Source organism: Somniosus microcephalus, chromosome 29 (genome assembly GCF_052327205.1).
Source record: "Somniosus microcephalus isolate GS21.2 chromosome 29, FLI_Smic_1.0, whole genome shotgun sequence".
In the NCBI taxonomy this organism is placed as follows: Eukaryota; Metazoa; Chordata; class Chondrichthyes; order Squaliformes; family Somniosidae; genus Somniosus; species Somniosus microcephalus.
The window spans coordinates 23,212,809-23,238,150 of NC_141015.1; the positions used below are offsets into that span (position 1 = coordinate 23,212,809).

The 25,342-nt window shown below is 48.6% G+C and overlaps 1 protein-coding gene across 1 annotated transcript in view; it reads right to left on the minus strand.

Annotated features, from left to right (window-relative positions):
* Positions 1-25,342, minus strand: part of LOC147098543 (uncharacterized) — a 59,319-nt gene that overhangs the window by 18,191 nt on the left and 15,786 nt on the right. The window contains exons 3-6 of the mRNA XM_085970367.1: positions 25,075-25,185; positions 20,996-21,128; positions 10,124-10,302; positions 2,358-2,431 (exon numbers count right to left, since the gene is read on the minus strand). Coding sequence (XP_085826493.1) covers positions 2,358-2,431; positions 10,124-10,302; positions 20,996-21,128; positions 25,075-25,185 — 497 coding nt within the window. The remainder of the gene's footprint in view (positions 1-2,357; positions 2,432-10,123; positions 10,303-20,995; positions 21,129-25,074; positions 25,186-25,342) is intronic.

Consider the following 25,342-nt stretch of genomic DNA (forward strand, 5'->3'; position numbering starts at 1 on the left):
AAGTTCTTTCACTGAAACTGGGGAATGCCTGTTTTCCCCCATAATCAATAACTTGCTAACAAAATGTTGTTCTCAGAACGCGTGTGTTTTCAAGCCCCACAAACCTGCCATTTTGCTAACGGGTTGTTAATTACCGAGACCATTGGAGTTTCGAAGTTTCGGAGGTGCTTACGATGTCTGTGGTATTAGTAGAGCCCGTGGCACTTAACAAATGGAGTAGACTGCAATAAACTTCAGGCTGCGTAGAGTGACACCACAAGTCCTGGCCAGAATGGAGATGATTCCCCCGTCAATCATGCCTTGAGCCCGCACTGCTGTAAGTGACTGGGATCGATTTTACGCACATCATTTCTATAATTTAACTATTCCCCACTCCCTGCATTTTGCTGGAGAAATAATCCCACTTTTATCAGGAGACTTTGCTGTAGTTTCAGTCACGAGTTCAGTTTGCTGTAGTTTGTAGTGCCTCTGTTTAAATAGACCGTTTGATGAGTAAATAGACGGCTGCCGTAAAATAGACTCTATTTGCTGTAAAATAAACTGTTTGCTGTAAAATAGACTCTATTTGCTGTAAAATAAACTGTTTGCTGTAAAATAGACTCTGTTTGCTGTAAAATAGATTCTGTTTGCTGTAAAATAGATTCTGTTTGCTGTAAAATAGACTCTGTTTGCTGTAAAATAGACTCTGTTTGCTGTAAAATAGACTCTGTTTGCTGTAAAATAGACTCTGTTTGCTGTGAGCCCTGCTGTATGTAAGTCCCACCCTGCTTCCAACTCTTTGGCTGTCACAGTGGTGTCAATACTCGCTTTGTGTAAACTTTATCCACCAGGGACAGACAACTGGTTGGTCTTCAGCTTGGAGATCAGTGGCTCTTTGTCAGTGTTACATTGCTTACTGCTGAGCACAGAATCCACATTCACCCACTAAAGTAGAGCCCCTTTTATATACGTTATCTGTGTTCAGGTTCACCCATAAACTTGAGCGGAGTTAGGACCCAGCGTCACTAGTAACAAGTCTTGCACAATATAAAAACATCTGAAGTCAAGCATTTCTCAAAAGTCTTGTCCTGCAATCTAGGTAAAGAGGTACATCTTCAGTGAGCAATTTCCAATTGAGCTCCAGTATAAATGCAGCCCTACTGATATTTAGATTATTGGGTTGTCAGACTAGTCATGTAGAACACTGATCCTCCTGGCACAGTACAACTGATAGCAGTGTGTTACTAGAAGATAATAAAGGTTATTAGAATTTATTTTTCAAATGTAAATATTGTTATGGCGGCATTTATAATGGAGCTGAAGGGAAACCGACAAGTCAATCAGCGGGTTGTCAGTCAATCAGCGGGTTGTCAGTCAATCAGCGGGCTGTCAATCAATCAATGGGCTGTCAATCAATCAGCAGGAGGTTGGTGTTTAATTAAGATGATGGTTCAAATGTGACCTACCTGTTTACCTAGATTTCAGAAAGGGTCTTCTGCAAAGTGGTTCATTAAGGTGCTTTTATATAACACAAGACCAGGCGTGGACTGGCTCCCCCAAAAGGGTTCAGGATTCTCACATAGAAACATAGAAGATAGGAGCAGGAGTAGGCCATTCGGCCCCTTGAGCCTGATCTGCCATTTAATGAGATCATGGCTGATCATCCAAACTCAGTACCCTGTCCCTGCTTTCTCCCCATATCCCTTGATCCCTTTAGCCTTAAGAAATATATCTAACTCCTTCTTGAATATATTTAATGTATTGGCCTCTACTGCCTTCTGTGGTAGAGAATTCCACAGGTTCACCACTCTCTGGGTGAAGAAATTCCTCCTCATCTCTGTACTAAATGGCTTACCCCTTATCCTTAGACTGTGACCCCTGGTTCTGGTTCGTCACCTCTGTCAGCGAAATCCAAACCCACGTTGCATACAACGGAGGTCAGAGTCTAGCCGGACACTCCAATGGCGCACTGAGGGAGTGCTGCATTGCTGGTGGTCCAGTCAACAGTCCCCTGGCATTATTGCAAGAACAGGCGGCTTCACATTGTCCCTTGGGCAACATTCCTCCCTCAATCGGTACAGGCAATACGGTGCTTCATCACACTGGCTGTTTTATGCAACACTGCTGACATGGAATAGCTATCGACTGCAATGGCACTGACCATCAGGCACTGGGTATAGCGGGCGGCCGATCCGATAGTGCCCGCTCTGCGCCACCGCCCAAGACGAATTTCTAGGCTAAGGATTATTATTAAATGACAACTGGTCTGCATAACTCAGAAAGCTGGTGACGTAGAGCGAGCGCTTCAATTTGTTTTGTTTTCATCACCAAAGCATTCGCTGCATCCATGTGTAAGAGTCAATTATTAAAGTAATTACCAATTGGCTCCTTGGGCTTCCCATTCGGTGGTTCTTTACTGCACTTGTTCAGAAACTTGACTGCATCTTGGTGTCTGTAAGAAACACGCGTTGGTCATTGAGATACAAAATATGAAAACCGGGTTGAGAGATTTTCCACTTTACAGTGAGTTGTGCTGCTGTCTATGCAAATCACTAGGGCGGCTTTTCTTCTTTATACAAACTGAAGACAATGTAAAAGTGGGATATTTTAGTTGCTAGTTTGGTTATTTATGGGATTAATGTCCCTTGCAGATTAGTTCCCCCTTAAACTCGAGGGGGGAGAAATTGGGTTGGTTTGTGCCTCTCACTACGGGGGTGGGGAGTGCTAATGGGGTGGAAATCCTCTAGTGCCTGGCGCCGCTAACGCCTCCAGGGAAATTCAGCGGGAGGTTAGCGGCGGCAGTAGCGCCCCGCGGCACTGCGCCGCCAGCGATGACATCATCGGTGATATCATCGCTCGCGCCCCGGCTGCAAACTTCCCTTGCGCCCCCTGACCTATCGCCAGACGATATGTGCGACAGGATCAGGGGGTGGTTCGGCAACGGCGGCGACACAACTTAAAGGGCAGGTGTCGGGCGGCCATTTTTATTTTGGCCAAATGCCAGCACCTACCCCACTTTCCCTTTTTATGCAGGGTGCCGGCCGCGATCGCTCAGCCCGGCGCTTCTCGAGTGCTGGGCTGATTTCACGCCACCCCGTTCCCCGGTGGTCCGGTAGGGCCCCGGTGCGCGCAGTGCTAGGCCCCTGTCATTTACTCAGAGGAGGCCTGCAATGACACGGCGCTACATGGCACTGCTGCACATAGCGCCGCGACATTGAGTAGTAGCGCCCCAGGAAGGAGGTGGAGTGCTTTCCATAGCACCCCTCCTCCTGCTTGGGGCGCTACTACTGAATTTACGGCGGACGGGCGCTAACTTTTTCGGGGCGCTAAAATTAGCGCCCTGGCGACGTTAGCGCCCCAAAAGGGCCGCCACCCAAATTTTTCCCCCTTGCAGTTTTCAACTCCTCTCCTTTCTAACTACAGCCAACATTTCTTGGTCCTTTCTCATTTCTCTATTACGGGCTTTCTGAAGTCACTTCTTTAGTATGACGGAGTTGCCACGACTTTGGTTTCAGGAGATTAGTTTCCCAGACATCATTCCCGTTTCAGGAATGAAACAACATATTTGGCTTGGGTTGGGCTGGTGCAATGTCTTATATAAGAGGCGGGACCCTTTAATAAGATAATTTAGCAGGAAGAGTTAGCCCAGAAACCTAGGTGGACAGGGTGGATTCTAAGCCAATTAAGCCAAGTAATGAGAAACATTGAAAAGTATTTAAAAGGAGAGGAGTAATGTAGTGAAAGGGTGGACTTGGCTGTTGGAAGTTCAATTTCCCTTTCCGCTGCCATTATGTAAACACTCTGGGCCAAGGCTTAGCTTTAGAATAGCTTCTCCTTCCCAGGAGTGGATCTATTCCATTACTGCTCTTTTAGTACAAATCCAGGAAATGGATTGTTGGTCATTTCCTTTCCATAACTGTGAGCTCTCCAATCACTGCTACTTTTTTAAAAATTCGCTTATGGGATGTGGACATCACTGGCAAGGCCAGCATTTATTGCCTATCCCTAGTTGCCCTTGAGAAGGTGGTGGTGAGCCACCTTCTTGAACCGCTGCAGTCCGTGTGGTGAAGGTACTCCCACAGTGCTGTTAGGGAGGGAGTTCCAGGATTTTGACCCAGCGACGGGTCTTTTCCTGTAGGCTCTTTTCCTGTAGGCACGCTACTGAATGGAATGCCGATGACCTACTATTTAGAAAAGTTAAAGCTTAGTGAAGCCCTTGGGTAGATTTTGTTCTACTGAGAGTATTTATAACGGGGGGTCCACCCGCTCAGCATTCTTCCCAAGTTCCTGGTCTGCTAAGGTCGTGAGTCTCTGATGGTCAAGAGGTTCAGCAAGCGGTGTGCAATAGTGACCCAGTGACACTCTCCCATCTCGTCTGATTCTCCCCATCTCGTTCTACCAGGCACCTCTCTCTTCCCCGCCCCAACCGCCCCCCCACACCCATTGCGACCAGGAACTGAACAGAGTGGAGATCAGTCGACCCCCCCAGCTTTGTGGGCACTGTGAAGCTCAGGCCTTTCACTGTCAAAACATCCTCAAGATTTATTGGGCCGTATTTTCCGATCGGAGGCTTCCTGCGTGCGGAGGCCTCCGATCTGGAAAAAATCTACGGACATACCTGAGGGCTCCCGAGGTCCGGATACTTCCGCTCCTGGGCCTCTCCAAACTCGAAATGCGCAGGGCCCGCGTATCCCAGAGGCGCAGGCGGTTCACAAGCGTCCCTGGGATCACATGGGCCATGAGGAGCCAATAGGAGAAGGGAATCTCCCTTCATACACTTGACAGATAGACCCGTCAAAAATATGAATGGAGATCACCCCAAAAACACAGTACAACATTAAATTTTTAAAAAATCACATTTTTAAAATGATTTGAAATTACAATAAATTAAATATTTTAAACAAAAATTAAATTTTTTGAAAAAAATTAAAGTTTTTTACAGGGCTAAAAATAAACTTACCTTTTTAAAAGTATTTTTTAATTATAAATCAGTGAAATTTTTTTATTTTTTAAAACTTTTTTTCAACTCTTATGCTGGTAAAAGCAGGCCTTACACTGCTTTTACCAGGCGTAAGATTTCTAAGGGTTTTCTGCGGGCGGAGGGTCTCCAAAAAGCGGAACTCTCCGCCCACAGAGGCCCTTCTCCAGGGCAGCCAGAGGATCTGTCAAGAGCATTCTTGACAGATCGGAAATGCCGGTTTTCAGCGCATGTGCTTCGCATGCCTGAAACCGGCATTTCTGATGTCCCTACGGGTGTGTACACAGCTCGCGCACACCCGTAGGGACATCGGAATATCCAGGCCAATGAATATATTGGAATTATTGCACTAGACACTGCAGATAAAGAGAAAAGAATACATTACTGCTTGTTAAAGATTAGCACTTGGTATTAATGTAAAATAAAAGCCAGGTCTCTTTACTGGGCACTCATGATGGTTTATAATACCATGTCTAAATAGGTGTCAGCCGTGGTTCAGTGGCACCACTCTTGCCTGAGTTAGATGGTCATGAGTTCAAGCCCCACTCCAGAGACTTGAGCACAAAAATCTAGGCTGACACTCCAGTGCAGTACTGAGGGAGTGTTGCGCTGTCGGAGGTGCCGTCTTGCAGATGAGGCATTAAACCGAGGCCCCGTCCGCTCTCTCAGGAGGACGTAAAAGATTCGTGACACTATACAGAAAAAAGCTGGGCGTTCTCCCAGTGTCCTGGGCAACATTTATCCATCAACCAACATCGCTAAAACAGGTTATCAGGTCACTTATCTCATTATTGTTAGTGGAACCTTGCTGTGTGCAAATTAGCTACTGCGTCTCCCTACATGACAACAGTGACTACATTTAAAAAGTATTTCATCGGCTGCCAAGCACTTTGGGAGATCCTGAGGTCATGAAAGGCGCTATATGAATCCAAGTATTTTCTTTCTTTAAATTATTTATAAAAAATCGTATGCGATTTATCTCATTGCTTTGTATCACCTAGATTTCTAACTTGCAGTTCCTCGCTTCTGTCCTTTGTAATCACAATCTTGGCTATTTCTTATTTCTCAGCATTAGGAGCATTTTGAGGTTTCTTATTTCGCTCCTCTGGCTCCTGAAGACCTTGGGGCCGATTTTCCTGCCGGTGTGGGGAATTGTCGGGTTCCCCGAATGTCGGGGTTCCCACATGAATGTAAATGGGTCTGCCAGATTGATGCAATTTTCCCTCAATTGGCCAATTCATTTCCAGCGTGTGGGAACCCTTGCTAATTGACTATTTCCAGTCAGAAAGCCCCACAGTATGATGTCATCATTCGTGGTGCTTTTAAAGTCGATAGCAAGCACTGCAACCTCTGCAGGCTTCCATACGAACCACACAGGATGGCAGAGGAGCCTGCAGCAGCTGTGGCCAGTGCCAGACCCCGAACTGCCTGCAAATTCGACGAGGCTTCACTGCAGGCATTATTGGATGGGGTGAGGGCCCACAGGGAGGTCCTCTTCCCTAGGTCAGGGAGGAAGAGGCCTCCCACTGAGACCAAGGCTGCATGGATGCAGGTGGCAGCAGATGTCAACTCGCTGGGAGTCACCAGAAGAACCTGGATACAATGACCTTCACCGTACAGGAAAAGTAAGTATGAAGTTTCCATCACCCTCAAACTGATCCCCATTGCCTTTCCCCACCACTACTCAGCTTTAGCACTCTCTTCCTCCACATCCCACTTCACAGTCACATCCATGCACCCTTACCCATTCCCTCTCTCTCTATGCTCACATTCACATAACTATTCCACCATGCAGCCCTCGCACTCCCTCTCACTCTGATGCTTTGAGCACAACTGACAACACACAGGGAGGACCCTTGGTCTTGCAGCCTCACACCATCTTTGTCTCCCTTTAAGTATCTATGCTATGGATTCTCTACACTCACTCCTTCATTCTCACTCAAACCCCACTTGTCTCCCTCATTGCAGGAAAAGAGCGCTCACAACAACAGAGAGTGAGCCAGGACTGGAGGAGGCCCACCCTCAGTAGCCCACCTGACCCCCTGGGAGGAAGGAGTGATGGAGATTGTCGGGGCTGACGTGACTGCGGAAGCTGGGGAAGGAGAGACAGGAGCAGGCCTGCAAGCTGGTGACAGAATAGTTTTCCATTTCTCTCATTGCCATAGCATGAATCGCTGTTATGATTCTGAAGCTACATCATTTGGATTTATGAGCATCTGCAAAATCCAATGTGCATGTAACCTTGGCATCACATCTCTAACTCTTTCCTTTACTCCCCCACAGGATCATCCGAAGCCCCCATCCCCACTGCGGAGGAGGAAGAGGCTGAGCAGCCAGACGCCTTAGAGGAAGCTCCAATCTCTGAGGGCGCAGCATCAGCAGAATTCAGCGCACCCAGCACTAGCGCAGACACTCACACCTCGGTGGGACCTTCGCGAGATAGAGTAGTGTTGTCACCTGGTGTATCACAGCTCACAAGTGAGCATCAGCAGATGGTGGAGACAGGGACAGCAGTGGAGAGTCCTCGTCGGAGGGCGCAGGACTCTGCCAGCTCAACTCTGCTGCATGTCGACCCTCTGCCTCTAGGTCCATCCGCAAGAGAAGAGGTGATGGATCTCCATGCACAGATGCAGGAGTAGCAGACTGCTGGCGAGCCCTCACAGGCTCGCCACCCCAGAGGACGCCCGCCAAAGGTGTCGAGACAGGAGCAGCAGGAAAGTGAGCAAGGGGCCTCCACATCTGCTGAAGCCACAGGGGAACCACTACATAGGAGCACGCTAAGAGAAAAATAAAGTACCACTAATCACAAGGGTAGTCACTTGGGTGAAATGTTGTGTTTATTTTAAAAATGCCATCAGTTGGTTATTGTGAATAAAATTTCTGATGGCAACTTCTGCAGTTGTGGCGTGTGTCATTTCACGAATGGGGCTGGAGGTCCTCTAATGCCAAGAGGGGAAGGAAAAAAAGGCCTCCCATGCTTCTGGTAGATGCCTCCGTTGAGGAAGCGCTGAGTGAGGGTGGTGAGAGGGGCTTCCCAGGAGCTCACACTGGAGAAGTGAGTGAGGCTCCAACCTTCCACAGCTGTGCCTAAGCCTTGAACAAGTTGCCCCAAGCCTGAAACAACAAGGTCCTTTTTTTAAAATTCATTGATGGGATGTGGGCATCGCTGGCTAGGCCTGCATTTAGTGCCCATCCCTAATTGCCCTTGAGAAGATGGTGGTGAGCCGCCTTCTTGAACCGCTGCAGTCCATATGGTGTAGGTACACCCACAATGCTGTTAGGAAGGGAGTTCCAGGATTTTGGCCCAGCGACAGTGAAGGAACGGTGATACAGGTCCAAGTCAGGATGGTGTGTGGCTTGGAGGGGAACTTGTAGGTGGTGATGTTCCCATGCGTCTGCTGCCCTTGTCCTTCTAAGTGGTAGAGGTCGCGGGTTTGGAAGGTGCTGTTGAAGGAGCTTTGGCGAGTTGCTGCAGTGCATCTTGTAGATGGTACACACTGCAGCCACAGTGCGTCGGTGGTGGAGGGAGTGAATGTTGAAGGTGGTGGATGGAGTGCCAATCAAGCGGGCTGCTTTCTCCTGAATGGTGTCGAGCTTCTTGAGTGCTGTTGGATCTGCACTCATCCAGGCAAGTGGAGAGTATTCCATCACACTCCTGACTTGTGCTTTGTAGATGGTGGAAAGGCTTTGGGGAGTCAGGAGGTGAGACACTCGCCGCAGAATTCCCAGCCTCTGACCTGCTCTTGTAGCCACAGTATTTATATGGCTGGTCCAGTTCAGTTTCTGATCAATGGTAACCCCCAGGATGTTGATAGTGGGGGATTCAGCGATGGTAATGCCATTGAATGTCAAGGGGAGATGGTTAGAGTCTCGCTTGTTGGAGATGGTCATTGCCTGGCACTTGTGTGGTGCGAATGTTACTTGCCACTTGCAACCTGCAAATGCTGTCTGATTAAATCTCTTCTTTCCTGATTGACCTGCAGCTGAAAGTAAGCAAGCCGACATTGTTCACACCAGGTTTCATTAGCGGGGTTCCCACCAGGCACGTTTAACGTGGGGAAAGGCTGAAAATAGCAAGGGCCCCTTAAAATGGTATTATAGATGCCAATTATTGGTGATTAGGCTGCTGATGACTAGTCCCGCCTGCTGCGGGCGGGACTGATTCGGGTCGGATTGAAACGCCGGGGTGAAAGTCGGACGGGGCGGGGAATCAGGCGGGGGGACGGGTCGCGACCCCCTATTTTTGCGATTTTCCCCCCCCACACGCCTGAAACCCCGCCTGACTGCTCCAGGAAAATCGACCCCCTTGTTTCATCCCCTAAAAATTATGTGCAAGTCATAAATTTAGGAGCTGGTTCTAAACTTGCCGAGGCCCCATTCTCGCTTCAGGAATTGCAGCCTAGAAATGACAGTTGGTGAAATTAGTGAACGAGGGCTTAACGAATTCATCTGACATCTCACTGCCTGGTACTGTTCATTTGAAATGAACTGTTCATTTGAAATGAGTTAATAATTGCGAAAATAATAGACAGAGGGAAGTCATACAGATGTGTGTACCATCTACAAGATGCACTGCAGCAACTTGCCAAGGCTTCTTTGGCAGCACCTCCCAAACCCGCGACCTCTTCCACCTAGAAGGACAAGGGCAGCAGGTGCATGAGAACACCGCCACCTCCAAGTCCCCCTCCAAGTCACACACCATCCTGACTTGGAAGTATATCGGCCTATCCTTCATCGTCGCTGGGTCAAAAACCTGGAACTCCCTCCCCAACAGCACTGTGGGAGTACCTTCACCACACGGACTGCAGCAGGCTCACCACCACCTTCTCAAGGGCAATTAGGGATGGACAATAAATGCTGGCCTTGCCAGCGACGCCCACATCCCATAAATGAATTAAAAAAAAGATGTGTGAAGCTAACATCACCAACCTGATTCTGGGCTATTGACGTATTTGGTTGAGTTGGCTCAATGCTTTAGTCTCTGCTCCCAGGTGGGTGGGCAGACTGGCAGATGCCAAATCTCGGTCTATGTCCTTTTTGCCCAGACACTTCTGAGGGAAGAACAGCGCCACCTGATTTTCGCTCCACCTCTCGAGAGGTTAATTGCCCAGCCGCCCCTCGCTCAGTGATCCCAGATTGGGGAACGTTTACTAGTTGAAGGCAAACCTTTGCGTTTTCCCTTGCTTTGCGAGATCCAGCGGAGTCAGCCCGTCCTTATTTTGCGACTGCAGTATGTAGAAGCCAGCTTCCATCATCAGCAGCCAGCAAATGGTCACTGATCCCGTGTGAGCGGCCACGTGCAAGGGCGTCATACCCCACACGTCAATCGCGTCGACTCTGCAACGCTGTGAAAAGATGCATGTTATTAGTGCAGGGCACTGTCAGAAACCCCTTCATACTTCAAGACATGCTCCCCCAGACATGAGATCAAGAACTATAAGGAAAGCCACCTCAATCTTTTGTCCGTTTTGAATGCCACAGGCTTCCAGTTTTGGCGGCTTCCATCTGTAACAGACTGAAAACTTTGTGCCATGGTTCTAAGTGAAAGCCAATATGGTCTTTCCAATTCCTTTAATGCACTTTCCAATATAGAGCTGGACCACACAGAGCAGAAAGCCCCCAAGACTCATTTTTGACGTGTGTTCAGTTCCTGACCTTTGACTTCCTCCACTTGGCCTCCTCCCTGTTCCTTTGTTTTGTTCAGTTCCGTCACATACCTTCCAGCTTCCATAGAAATTTACAGCATAGAATGAGCCCATTCGGCCCATCATGTCTGATGGCTCCTGAACTAATCCCACACTCTCCTCATAGCCCTTTATTTTCCTCTGTTTCGAATATTTATCCACTCTTAAAAGATGCAAAGATCTCGGCCTAACTACTCCCTGTGCTTCAACGACCCTCTGTGTAAAGACATTTATCTCCTCACTCTCTTCCTACAGACTATTTTAAATTGATGATGTGATAAGATGACTGGGTTTTTTTTCCAAACTGAAAGAAAGCCACAGGTGCGACGCCAAAATGTCTCGTTTTTAACAAAGTATTTACAGCACAGAAACAGGCCATTCGGCCCAACTGGTCCATGCTGGTGTTTATGCTCCACACAAGCCTCCTCCCACCTTACTTCATCTCAGTCTATCAGCATAACCTTCTATTCCTTTCTCCTTCATGTACTTATCCAGCTTCCCCTTACAGGCAGCTTTGCTATTCACCTCAAACCACTCCAATGTGGTAGTGGGCCCAACATTCTAAGAAGAACATAAGAAACAGGAGCAGGAGTCGGCCATTTGGCCCCTCGAGCCTGCTCCGCCATTCAATAAGATCATGGCTGATCCAATCTTGGCCGCAACACCACTTTCCCGCTCTCTCCCCATACCCCTCGACTCTCCTGTAGTTCAAATGTCTGTCAATCTCCGCCTTGAATATATTCAGTGACTCCGCCTCCACAGCTCTCTGGGGCAGAGAATTCCAAAGACTCACGACCCTCTGGGAGAAGAAATTCCTCCTCATCTCCGTCTTAAATGGGCGACCCCTTATTCAGAAACTATGCACCCTTGTTCTAGATACCTCCATTAGGGGAAACATCCTCTCAGCATCGACCCTGTCAATCCCCCTCAGAATCTTATATGTTTCAATAAGATCACCTCTCATTCTTCTGAACTCCAATGAGTATAGGCCCAACCTGCTCAACCTTTCGTCATACGTCAACCCCTTCATCCCAGGAATCAACCTAGTGAACCTTCTCTGCACTGCCTCCAATGCAAGTATATCCTTCCTTAAATATGGAGACCACAACTGTACGCAGTACTCCAGGTGCAGTCAAGTTGCATCAAAACTACCCTACTTTTATACTCCATACCCCTTGCAATAAAGGCCAACATTCTAACCACTCTCTGGGTAAAGAAGTTTCTCCTGAATTCACTATTGGATTTATTACTGACTATCTTATATTTATGGCCCCTAATTCTGGTCTCCCCCACAAGTGGAAACATCTTCTCTATCTACCCGATCAAAGCCCTTCATAATCTCAAAGGCCTCGATCAGGTCACCCCTCAGTTTTATTGAGGAGGGTGGGAAAGAGGGAGGAAGTCTAGAGGAGGAAAAATCTGCTGCTCCCTTATGTTGGAAATAAGCCTCTTCTGGCTGATGACTGTTAAAGGGATTGATCTATTAACATAGAAACGTAGAAGATAGGAGCAGGAGTAGGCCATTCGGCCCCTCGAGCCCACTCTGCCATTTAATGAGATCATGGCTGATCATTCAAATTCAATACCCTGTCCCTGCTTTCTCCCCATATCCCTTGATCCCTTTAGCCTTAAGAAATATATCCAACTCCTTCTTGAATATATTTAATGAATTGGCCTCAACTGCCCTGTTTGGCAGAGAATTCCACAGGTTCACCACTCTCTGGGTGAAGAAATTCCTCCTCATCTCTGTCCTAAATGGCTTACCCCTTATCCTTAGGCCGTGACCCCTGGTTCTGGACTCCCCCGCCATCGGAAACATCCATCCTGCATCTAATCTGTCCAGTCCTGTTAGAATTTTATAAATTTCAATGAGACCCCCTCTCATTCTTCTAAACTCTAGCAAATATAAGCCCAATCGACCCAATCTCTCCTCATACGTCATTCCTGCCATCCCAGGTATCAGCCTGGTGAATCTTCGCTGCACTCCTTCCATGGCAAGAACATCCTTCCTCAGATAAGGCGACCAAAACTGCACACAATACTCAAGGTGTGGTCTCACCAAGGCCCTGTACAACTGCAGCAAGACATCCTTGTTCCTGTACTCAAACCCTCTCGCTACGAAGGCCAACATACCATTTGCCTTCGTAACCGCCTGCTGCACCTGCATGCTTACCTTCAGCGACTATTGATTTTAAATTAAGCACCATTAGCTTAATGTGTATTATTAAAAAAATAACGTCTTGCCTATGTTGCCCCAGCGGGGTGAGAATCTCTAATGGAGGGGCCCTAACAAATGGGATGGATCAACAATGTCTTTTGATATCATTCAGCAGTAAGCAACTTTAAGACGACAGCAGTTAAGGGTCAAGGGTTGCTGTGAACCAGTCCCAAACAAACGGGGTCAGTCAAGAGGCAACTCTTCACAAGGTCATTTAAGCGCCATCGTGATAGGATCAGCCTCATCTGTTGCAATTGCGGCATTATACGCTGGGGTACTTTGACAGACTGCGGTGGTGAGTGCGCAGTTTACGAGTGGTTCGCTGACAGTAAAGATACAGACGGTGATAGGAGGGATGACGACGGTTGCCCAGAGTGGGAGCAGATGTCACCCTGTATCGCTCATCCCACTGTGCAGAAGTTGATGAAACTATTTGCCAAGCATGAACTATTGCAAACTGAAACACGCCAGCACTGAAAGGAATGTTCTTGGTTACAGGGCTATGGGGAAAGAGCACGGGGGAGTGGGACTAATTGGATCGCTCTTTCAAAGAGCCGGCACAGGCACGATGGGCCGAATGGCCTCCTTCTGTGCTGTGAGAGTCTATGATTTAGCAAAGACGACCTATAGATACTGGCTAAATCTCCTCTCCCCGTACCCTTTGCATAGAACATATCTCCTCTGCTTATCTTCTGTCTCCATTGAGGCCACTTGAACACAAGGATCAGAATTTTAAATTTGAGGCATTGCTGGACCAGGAGCTAATGTAGGTCAGTGAGCACATAGGGTGATGGGAGAATGGGGCTTGCTGCGCGCTTTAAATGTGTTATACCAGTTAAAATAGTATCTTCTGAAAGTCTGCCAATAATTTGCATGAACCCTTGCATTTGAACAGCTGACGCTATGTAGAGCACACAGAGCAGCGGAATAGGGAACCCTGCACATCACCGAGTTCCTAATCTCAGCCCCATCACTGTGTGCAATGATTAAAGACCTGACCTTTCCTCACATAGATTCATAGAATAGTCTCTCTCTCTCTTAGGCAGTCCCTCGGAACTGAGGCAGAACACTTCAGTGAAGGTGTTGACGATGGTTTGGAGTTCGGCCTCCGAGTGAGCGCAGACGCAAGCGTCATCGGCATACTGTAATTCGATGACAGAGGATGGGACGACCTTAGTTCTGGACTGGAGGCGACGGAGGTTGAAGTTTCCCGTTTGTTCTGTAGATTAGCTCCACTCCAGCGGGGAGCTTACTGAGGGTGAGATGGAGCATTGCAGCCAGGAAGATCGAGAAGAGCGTTGGTGCGATGACACAGCCTTGCTTGCTCATAGACTAGTACAGCACAGAAGGAGGCCACTCGGCCCATCGAGTCTGCGCCAGCTCTTTCAAAGAGCAATCCAGTCAGTCGCACCCTCCCCCCGCCCCCTCCCCCCCCGCCCGGCTCATTCCCCATATCCAATGTTCTCCGTAATTTTCTTTGGGTGTGTGGCCCCTTTAAGGGGCTGCGCGGCCCATGCGCAGTTCCACGCATGCGCGAACTTTAACATTGCAAAGGCCGGTCCCGGGCTGCGTGGGACCAGCAGAGAGCTGCGCAGCCGCACAGTTTATAGGGAACGGTGCCCACATCCCTGCAATTCTTTCTCCTTCAAGTATTTACGAATTCCCTTTCGAAGGCTACTAATGAATCTGTATCCACCACCCTAACAGGGAGTGCAGTCCAAATCCTAACCACTCGTTGCGTAACACCGTATTTCCTCATGTTGCCTCTGGCTCTTTTGCCAATCACCTTTGGGAGAAAGAGGTGAATGGAGAATAGGGAGAAGTACTGGTCGCCTGCCACTCCTGCGTACCTCCCCCAACCCGCCCCGCCCCTCCCCACCCTGGGCAGCAACGGACTAAGAGTGGCATTGACATGTGCACTCATCATCTACTGGGGCCTTGCCCTGGGGAGAGAAGAGAAAAAGGGCAGAAACTAATGGCAAGATGGGGCTTCATATCATCCGGGGAAAACAGTGCGCACGTAAACAAACTGGTGGAGATGAAACCGCAGTGAGATTCCCAGGAGACGATTACTTGGCTAATTACTTGAGAGGCCAATATTACTTTTATCCCTACTCTAGAACTGTCCATACTATGCTACTAAAACTACAGGAGCAAGGAAGGATACTTAGGACGAGAGGAAATTGAATTCAAATACCTGCCGGATGAGGTGTGGTACCTGTTGCTGATCTTCCTCTATTATCTGTAAATCTCACTTCCCTCCCCTCCCAACCAAAATCCTCCCAACATGAATTACATAAGAAATAGGAGCAGGAGTAGCCGTACGGCCCCTCGAGCCTACTCCACCATTCAATAAGATCATAACAGATCTTCAACCTTGTTGTGTCTGTGTATAATAAGACACAGACTGCAGGAGAACGGTACAACAGGTGTTTACTCAACGTGGCTCACACGGGAACTGATCTGTACAGATTACTACTCAGTGCTATATACAGGTGTGGTCACTGCCGGTACTGCAGTATACATGAGCTGTAAAAGGTAGTTCCCCCCTTAAAGGTATATACATTAAAATTCCTCCCCTTTTAGATTAACAGTACCATAACACTCATTTAACAATTAAATATCAAACTAATTACAATTAACACTTTTAACATGCAACATTAGCTGAAAATAGTCTATTTATATATTCAGTCTTTGGGGAGGTTTCCTGATCCTTTCTGGATAGCGCCTTTCCTGAGTGTCTTGCTCTTGGTGCGGAGGCGATTCTGGCCCCCTGTTGTCGGTTGGTTCATCAGCTTCCGATGCTACTGTTTCTGGGGTAGATGCGACCTGTACGTCGGGTTAATCACCAGGTACGTATGGCCGAGGCATGGGGTTGACTTGTTCCTGTGACTCTAGGATCTGGTCAGCATGGCGTCTCACGATGCTCTCCCCAACGTCCACTGTGTACATTAGTGGGCCCTGCCGTGTGCATATCGTTCCTGGCTGCCATTTTTCTGTTCGGTAGTCGCGGGCCAAGACTGGTTGCCCTACATTGAAGCTCCTTGTTGGCTTCTCATGGATGTGCTGGAATTGCTTACTCTCAACATCTCTTCGTACGTTTGGTCTGAGCAAATCCAGGCGAGATCTTAACCTTCGGTTAAAGAACATCATGGCTGGGGCCTGGTTGGTGACTGCATGTGTCGCATTCCGGTAGGCGAACAGGAAATTGTCCACCTTGTGCTGCAGCGGAATGTTGTCATTGTACATAGCCTTTATTGCCTTCTTAAAGGTTTGTACGAACCTCTCAGCTAATCCATTTGTGGTTGGATGATACGGGGCGGATGTGTAATGCCTTACCCCATTCTTTTTCAAGAAACTCCGGAACTCTTCGGACACAAACTGTGGTCCGTTGTCGGAGCAAATCTGTTCTGGCAAGCCATTCCTGGCAAAAATGGTCCGTAGGACTGCAATAGTTTTCTCCGTGGTGGTGGAGGACATTTTGATGACCTCAGGCCATTTCGAGTGCGCATCCACGGCTATTAAAAACATTGAGTCCATGAATGGACCAGCAAAATCAATATGCACCCATTGCCATGGAGATGAGGGCCACTCCCATGGGTGTAGAGGGGCCTGTGGTGGTGCATTTTGGACTTTCTGGCATCCTGAGCAGTTCTTGGTCAGGTCCTCGATTTGTTTATCGATTCCCGGCCACCACACAAGCTCTGGCTAGGCTTTTCATTTTTACCCCTCCCAGATGACCCTCATGAAGCTCATTGAGCACTCTCTCCCTTAACTTGGGTGGAATTACCACTCGGGATCCACACATCAAGGTCCCCCGGCACACTGACAGCTGTTCTCTCTTTGTCAAGAATGCTGGCAACAGTGAGTCGCCATGTGCTGGCCATCCCTTCACCGTCAAATCATATACCCGAGACAGTGTCGGGTCATTTCGGGTTTCCTTTTCGATACAAGCGTTAGTTACCGGTAGGTATTCAACTATAGTCGAATGGAATATTTCGACAGGATCCACTGCTGGTGCTTCCTCCGCAGTAGGCAGTGGCAGGCATGATAGCCCATCAGCATTTCCATGCTGTTTCGTGCCCTTATATTCAATCTCATAGTGGTGCGCCCCTAGAAAAAGTGACCATCTTTGTAGTCGTTGCGCAGTCATCACCGGAACGCCCTTCTTCGGATTAAAAATGGAGACAAGAGGCTGGTGATCAGTCAGCAAGGTGAATTTCTGCCCGTGCAGATAGTGATTGAACTTTTTCACTCCCCACACTAGGCTGAGGGCCTTCCTGTCAATCTGGGCGTAGTTACGCTTGGCTGAGGTTAGTGATCGTGATGCAAAGGCTATTGGCCTCTCTGAGCCGTCCAAGAATTTGTGCGACAGCACCGCTCCAATGCCGTAGGGTGACGCATCACATGCCAACCGAATTGGTAATGCCGGGTTGTAATGGGCCAATACCTCTTTCGATGTGATTAGTGTTTTGCTCTTCTGGAAAGCTCGTCTACATTCGTCACTCCACTTCCATGGCACCCCAGTTTGCAGTAGGGTGTTCAGTGGGTGTAGTATTGTAGACAAATTTGGCAAGAACTTATGGTAGTAGTTTACCAGCCCGAGGAACGACCTCAGTTGTGACACATTTTCCGGTGCTGAAACCTTGACTACTGCCTCAATCTTCTCTGGGGACTTATGTAACCCCTCTTTATCGATAACGTGGCCACAATACGAGATCTGTTTTCTAAAAAACTCCCATTTGGGGCGGTTAGCTCGGAGCCCATATTCCTGCAATCTAGTGAGCACCTACTCCAGGTTGGCAAGGTGGTCACTGTCATTTTCGCCCGTGACCAGGATGTCGTCCAAATAACATTGGGTCCCTGGGATCCCTTGCAGGACTTGTTCCATTGCCCTCTGCCAAATAGCCGGAGCTGATGCCACCCCGAATACCAGCCGGTTGTATTGGTAGAGACCTTTATGGGTGTTGATTGTGAGGTATTTTTTTGATGCTTCTTCTACCTCCATTTTTGCAGATATGCCTGGGCCAGATCAATCTTAGTGAAGCGTTTCCCTCCAGATAGCGAGGCGAAAATATCGTCAATCCGCGGAAGTGGATATTGTACGGTGTGAAGGACCGGGTTCACTGTTACCTTAAAGTCCCCACAGATGCGAACCTTCCTTGGTTCCCCAGGCGTGCTGCTCAACGACTTTTTCATCACAGGGACGATGGGTGTAGCCCACTCGCTCCAGTCTACCTTGGACAGTACACCTGAACGTTCCAGACTCTCCAGCTCTGCTTCGACGGCTGGGCGGATCGCATAAGGTACCGGTCTGGCCTTAAAAAATTTTGGGCTTGCATTTTCTTCAATTTTAATCGTCGCTGTCATGCCTTTTAGTGTTCCGAGTCCTTGCTGGAACACTTCTTTCGCGTCAGTTAGGATCACAGAAACCAGAAACCCCACAGTGCAGATAGAGGCCATTTCGGCCCATCGAGCCTGCACCGACACCTATCCCCGTAACCCCACGTATTTAATCCCCCTAACACTAAGGGTCAATTTATCATAGCCAATCAACCTAACCCGCACATCTTTGGACTGTGGGAGGAAACCGGAGCACCCGGAGGAAACCCACGCAAACACGGGGAGAATGTGCAAACTCCACACAGACAGTCGCCCGAGGCCGGATTCGAACCCGGGTCCCTGGCGCTGTGAGGCAACAGTGCTAACCACTATGCCACCGTGCTGCCCGCAGTCGCCCAGGTGTGACGTCGTCATCCTTTTTGTCAGCCACAGTCAGTGCCTGTATGGAATGCCAATCCAGTTGTATTTTCCGGATCCATTCACATCCCAGTAATGGTGGTCCTCCATCTTGCAATACATACAGGTCTAGTTTTGGTGTTTCCTTACCGTTATATATAACAGTCACCCTTATTTTTCCTTTGGGGTAGACTTTTTGCCCCGTGTACGTCTTCAAAATAATTTTTGTGTCTCTCAAGGGTATGTGTGAGAATAGCCGCTCGTAGTCCTGTCGGTTTATGACTGTTAGGGCTGATCCTGTGTCCAATTCCATCTTTACCTGGACTCCTGCTATCTTGAGAGTGACCCAAATGGTTCGGTGATCCTCTGTTGTGATCACATTATGTAGTTTCAGACAACTCAGTTCCCTGCTTTCGGAGTTGTTATCACTCTTTTGTTCGTCTGAACTATTCTCCGTCATCTTATGTACCTTCTTGTACTTTTCTTGACAGATGAATATCAGTGTTTCACAGCTGTTTGAAACTGTTAAACACTGACAGTCTGAGTTCTAACCTGAGTCCTTCTATGCAGACTCAGTTAGAACTCTCAGCAGCACTCAAAGCTGAAGGCTGTCACTTTTGACAGATCGCAGCCATTCAGCTTTAAGTGCCGGCTGAGTGATGGGCTCCCGACGCCTACAGGAAGAAAGGCTGTTAAGGTAAGTACAGGTAATTTAAACTTCTTTAGACACACCAAACACACTTACCTTTGCACTCATGCACCCATCACTCACCTGAACACCGACATCGCGACCCCTCCAAGTCCTTCAACCCGACGGCCCACCTGCTCTAACCTGGCGTGGTTTGGAGCCGTCGGGAATCCCACACGAAACCCCTCAAAATAGGGATTAGCTAAAAACTGCCTGTTAACTACCTGTTAACAGGCAGTTAATTGGCACTAATCCCTTCCCACCTCGGGTCGGCGGGTCCCAGTGCGGGGCGGGTACCCACCTCCTCTGAAACTTGCGTGGAGCGGGGTTTTGGGCGGGATGGTGTCGGGACCCCCCAATTCGGGATTTTCCCCCCCCACACGCCTGAAACCCCGCCTGACAGCTCCAGGAAAATCGACCCCATTGTGTCCAATTCTGGGCACTGCACTTTAGGAAGGATGTGAAGGTCTTAGAGAGGGTGCAGAAAAGATTTACGAGAATGATTCCAGGGATGAGGGACTTCAGTTATGTGGATAGACTGGAGAAGCTGGGGTTGTTTTCCTCAGAGCAGAGAAGATTGAGAGGAGATTTGATAGAGGTGTTCAAAATCATGAGGAGTCTAAACAGAGTAGATAGAGAGAAACTGTTCCCATTGACGGAAGGGTCGAGAATCAGAGGACACAGATTTAAGGTGATTGGCAAAAGAACCAAAGTCGACCTGAGGAAAAACTTTTTTACGCAGCGAGTGGTTAGGATCTGGAATGCACTGCCTGAAAGGGTGGTGGAGGCAGATTCAATCGTGGCTTTCAAAAGGGAGTTGGATAAGTACCTGAAGGAAAAAAATTTGGAGGGCTACGGGGAAAGGGCGGGGGAGTGGGACTAGCTGAAGTGCTCTTGCAGAGAGCCGGCACGGGCTCGATGGGCCGAATGGCCTCCTTCTGTGCTGTAACCATTCTATGATTCTATGAAAGTGAATAACCCCACATTTCCCCACATTATACTCCATCTGCCACCTTATTACCCACTCACTTAACCTGTCTATATCCCTTTGCAGGCTCTTTGTGTTCTTCTCACAGCTTACTGTCCCACCTAGCTTTGTATCGTAAGCAAACTTGGATACGTTACACTCATCAAAGTCATTAATATAGATTGTAAATAGCTGATCCTTGCGGTACCCCACTAGTTACAGTCTGCCAACCTGAAAATGACCCGTTTATCCCTACTCTCTGTTTCTGTTCATTAACCAATCCTCTATCCATGCTAATATATTACCCCCAAACCCATGAGCCCTTATCATGCGTAGCAACCTTTTATGTGGCACCTTATCGAATGCCTTTTGGAAATCCAAATATACTACATCCACTGGTTCTTCCTTATCTACCCTGCTAGTTATATCTTCAGAAAAACAAATTTGTCAAACACGATTTCCCTTTCATAAAGCCATGTTGACTCTGCTTAATCGTACTATGATTTTCTATGTTTCTGATACCACTTCCTTAATAATAATACTGATGTGAACAAAGGCAGCAAGCTGTTAACAACTTAAGAATCAGCAGGCAAACCATCAGATCCAAATTTCGCAAGTCCCTCTATTGTAAACAAGGTGCCACAGCCAAACAAGGGAATTGCTGGTAATCCTCGGAGAGAGTTTCAGAGCGGGCCTTTGCGCCGGTGTGAGGGGCACCCCTTCTTGTTAAAAGGTTACTCACCGTGTCTCTCAGCAGGTATCTAATGACGTCCTCATTGCCGATCGATGCTGCAATGTGCAGCGGGGTCAGCAGAAACTTGTCTGGGTCACGGAAGCTGAATTGTCCCATTTCCTCCAGGTAACGGATGGCGGCCCTGGAGACAGGAGCAGTGAAGAGATGAGCTGAGGGGAAGGGAGCCAAACCCAACTTGGGTGAAGCGGGTGTTTAGCTACAACAACAATGTATATATAAAAAGAAAGACTTGGATTTCTAAAGCACCTTTCACGACCACCGGACATCTCAAAGCGCTTTACAGCCAATGAAGTGCTATTTGAAGTGTAGTCACTGTTGTAATGTGGGAAACGCGGCAGCCAAATTGAGCACAGCAAGCTCCCACAAACAGCAAAGTGATAATGACCAGATGATTTGTTTTAGTGATATTGATTGAGGGATAAATATTGGCCCCAGGACACCGGGGATAACTCCCCTGCTCTTCTTCGAAATAGTGCCAGGGGATCTTTGACGTCTACCTGAGAGAGCAGACGGGGCCTCGGTTTAACATCTCATCCGAAAGACGGCAGCTCCGACAGTGCGGCACGCCCTCAAAACTGCACTGGAGTGTCAGCCTAGCTTTATGTGCTCAAGTCCCTTATACAGCACCTTTAACATAGCAAAATGTCCCAAGGCGCATCACAGAAGCAATTATCAAACAAAATTTGACACCGAGCCACATAAGGACAAATTTGGGCAGGTGACCAAAAGCTTGGTCAAAGAGTGGGTTTTAAGGAGCGTCTTAAAAGGAGGAGGGAAAGGTAGAGAGGCGGAGAGGTTTAGGGAGGGAATTCCAGAGCTTAGGACCCAGGCAGCTGAAGGCACGGCCATTAATGGTTGAGCGATTAAAATCAGGGATGTGCAAGAGGCCAAAATTGGAGGAGCGCAGAGATCTCAGAGAGTTGTAGGGCTGGAGGAGATTACAGAGATAGGGAGGGACAAGGCCATGGAGGGATTTGAAAACAAGGATGAGAATTTTAAAATCGAGGTGTTGCTTAACCGGGAGCCAATGTAGGTCTGCGAGCACAGGGGGTGATGGGCGAACGGGACTTGGTACGAGTTAGGACACGGGCAGCCGAGTTTTGGATGAGCTGAAGTTTATGGAGGATGGACTACACACCCAAGGATGAATCTAAGAGTAAATTTCGCACTTCCAGCATATGAACATACGACACTGATGGACAGGAAAAGATCAGCTGGTCCATCAAGCCTGCCCCACACTTATGACAACCGGAGCACTGTGACTAAACACTTCTTCCCTCCCTCCCACAGCCACATAATCTCCAGGGGCCGTGCAGGTGTGCCGTGTTCCAAGGGAGTGCGGAGTGATTCCCTGCTGAGACAAGGCAGGTGGGGGAGCTGTGGTAGAGTTTGTTAAACCACTAACGCACAACAGGGGCGAGTGATGGAATCGCAGCTCTGATCCTCTATCCTGCTCCTCGGGCGACCCTGTCAAGGTCGCGGTTATAGCTGATCCCCAGTTGCTGATCCCCAGTTGCCCCTGGCAACGAAGCACCTTGCTAGGCCGCACAGAGTGGGACTGGAGTTGTGCGGAGGCCAGACCGGGCAGGCTGGCAGGTTCCCTGCCTAGATGGACATTAGTCGGGTGAGTACAACAATCTGGCCGTTTTCATGGTCATTTATTCCTGATGGCAGTCCACAAATTTATTGAACTAAATTTGACAACTTGCCATAGTAGAACCTGAACTCGTGACCTCTGGGTTGCCAGTCCAGTGCCACCATCACCACCACGCTACCGTTCCCGATTCTACTCACTTACGCATGAGCCAAAGGCTGTTTTTTAAATTGTTCTCTGGCCACTGGCTCTGGTGTCGAGGATCTCCCACAGCCAGCGGCCACATCCAGGTAAACCTGCCTGAAGGTTGTTAGACTAAGGGGGCGAGGAGGACCCATTTTTTCACTGGGTCGTCCTGGCTGCTGCCAGTCTTGACGGACTTGGTAAACGCACTGGAGCGGTGTGTTTCCGTGGCAACGTGGTGATGTTGCCGAGTGCCGGTCCGCAACGTCGAGACCGAGACTTCCCCCTGTGCCACCGGTTCACAAGGAGGGCAGCCTGGTCCCTGTTCCCCCTCCAGCCCAGTCAAGCTGGTACCTTTCTTCCACTCCCCAGTTCAAGCTGGCACTCGCACCCCACCGCCCCCGAGTTCATGCTGGCACCTCCTGCCCCTTCCAGTGTCAATCCTGAATCTCTTCTGCTCCCCATCCACAGTGTTCATGCTGGCACACTCCCTCCTGCTACAACTGTACAGGGTATTGGTGAGACCGCACCTTGAGTACTGCGTACAGCTTTGGTCTCCTTATTTAAGGAAGGATATACTTGCATTGGAGGCAGTTCAGAGACGATTCACACGGTTGATTCCTGAGATGAGGGGGTTGACTTATGAGGAAAGGTTGAGCAGGTTGGGCCTATACTCATTTAGAAGAATGAGAGGTGATCTTACTGAAACATATAAGATACTGAGGGGGCTCGACAAGGTAGAGGCAGAGAGGATGTTTCCCCTCGTGGGGAAATCTAGAACTCGGGGGCATAGTTTCAGAATAAAGGGTCGCCCTTTTAGAACTGAGATGAGGAGGAATTTCTTCTCTCAGAGGGTCGTAAATCTGTGGAATTCTCTGCCCCAGAGAGCCGTGGAGGCTGGGTCATTAAATACATTTAAGGTGGAGATAGACAGATTTTTTACAAGATAAGGGAGTGAAGGGTTATGGGGAGCGGGCAGGGAAGTGGCTTTGAGCCCGAGATCAGCCACGATCTTATTGAATGGCAGAGCAGGCTCGAGGGGCCAAGTGGCCTATTCCTGCTCCTATTTCTTATGTTCTTATGTTCTACGTTCTCCCCACTAACCCTCAGTGAATGCTAACACTCCCCTTCTTTCCCACCGCTCCAAAGCAACTACTCCCAGCTTTTTGCTCGCCTCGTTAGCTTCTCGCTATTACCATTCATTCCCTGCTGCCACTCAGTCAGGCACCTATCGCACGGGGCTGGGTTCCCTCTCCCAGTGCTAACGGCAGGAAGCAACAGTTTAACATCTCAGCCAGGGGTTGGCCCTTACCAACAATGCAGGACTTGCCCCTTCAGCAGTGCATGGGAGCGCAGGCTGAGAATGCATGCTCAGACCCGGGCGTGGAGCTTGAATCCACAACCTTACGATTCGGAGGTCAGAGTGTTACCAGCTAAGCCAAACGAACACAATAGTGGCTCTTGACAGCGCCTGGCTGTAAACTCAAAGGACGTACAGCAATTAGCGACTCCGAGTGTCAGCAGCTCCTCACTCTAATTTTTTTTTAAATTCATTCACGGTATGTGGGCGTCGCTGGCAAGGCCAGCATTTATTGCCCATCCCTAGTTGCCCTTGAGAAGGTGGTGGTGAGCCACCTTCTTGAACCGTTGCAGTCCATGTGGTGTATCATGCTGGTTTGGTACAACTGAGTGATTTGCTAGGTCTGGAGTCACATATAGGCCAGACCAGGGAATGTCGGTAGATTTCCTCCCCTAAAGGACGTTAGTGAACCAGATGGGTTTTTACGACAATCCGATAGTTTCATGGTCACCATTACTGATACTAGTTTTTTTTAATTCCAGATTTATTGAATTAACCAAATTTAAATTCCCCAGCTGCCGTGGTGGGCTTATGAACTCATGTCTCAGAGATCATTAGTCCAGGCCTATGCTGGATTACTAGTCCAGTCACATAACCATTATGCTACCGTTAACAACATACAATACGAGCAGACAGAAGATCTGCACATATCAGGCATTATGGTTAGTTCAGTATCAATTTCTGCCTGCGTATTCTGCGGACCGGGTATTTGGCAGGGGTACAGCCAGGCGTAGAGTGTACACACTCGCGCACCCTTGCTGATTTCCTCGGCCACGCCCCATTCTGCCGCTCCTGGGGATAAAACTGCCGCAGTGGGTGGGGATTTTTTGGAGGCGGTTTCTGGGGAGTTGTCGCACGCCTGTGACCGGTTATGTAAATGTGTACCGGAATGTGACACGGAAACATGGCACCCACCCACCCAACACTTACACGCTGCCGCCGGACACGGCCTGGTGAAGCGCGGTCTTCCCTTGGTGATCCAGTGCCATCACATTTGCTCCTTTCTTCACCATCCGATCCATAATGTAGAGCTCCCCACGCCTAAAGCAATCAGCGAAGGAAAGACATTGGTTTTAATCATATCTACGGGCATAGTGTGAATAAACCTGCAAATATATTAGGGGTAGAGAGAGAGACACTATTTCCTCTGGTGGGGGGAGTCCAGAACAAGGGGGCATAACCTTAAAATGAGAGCCAG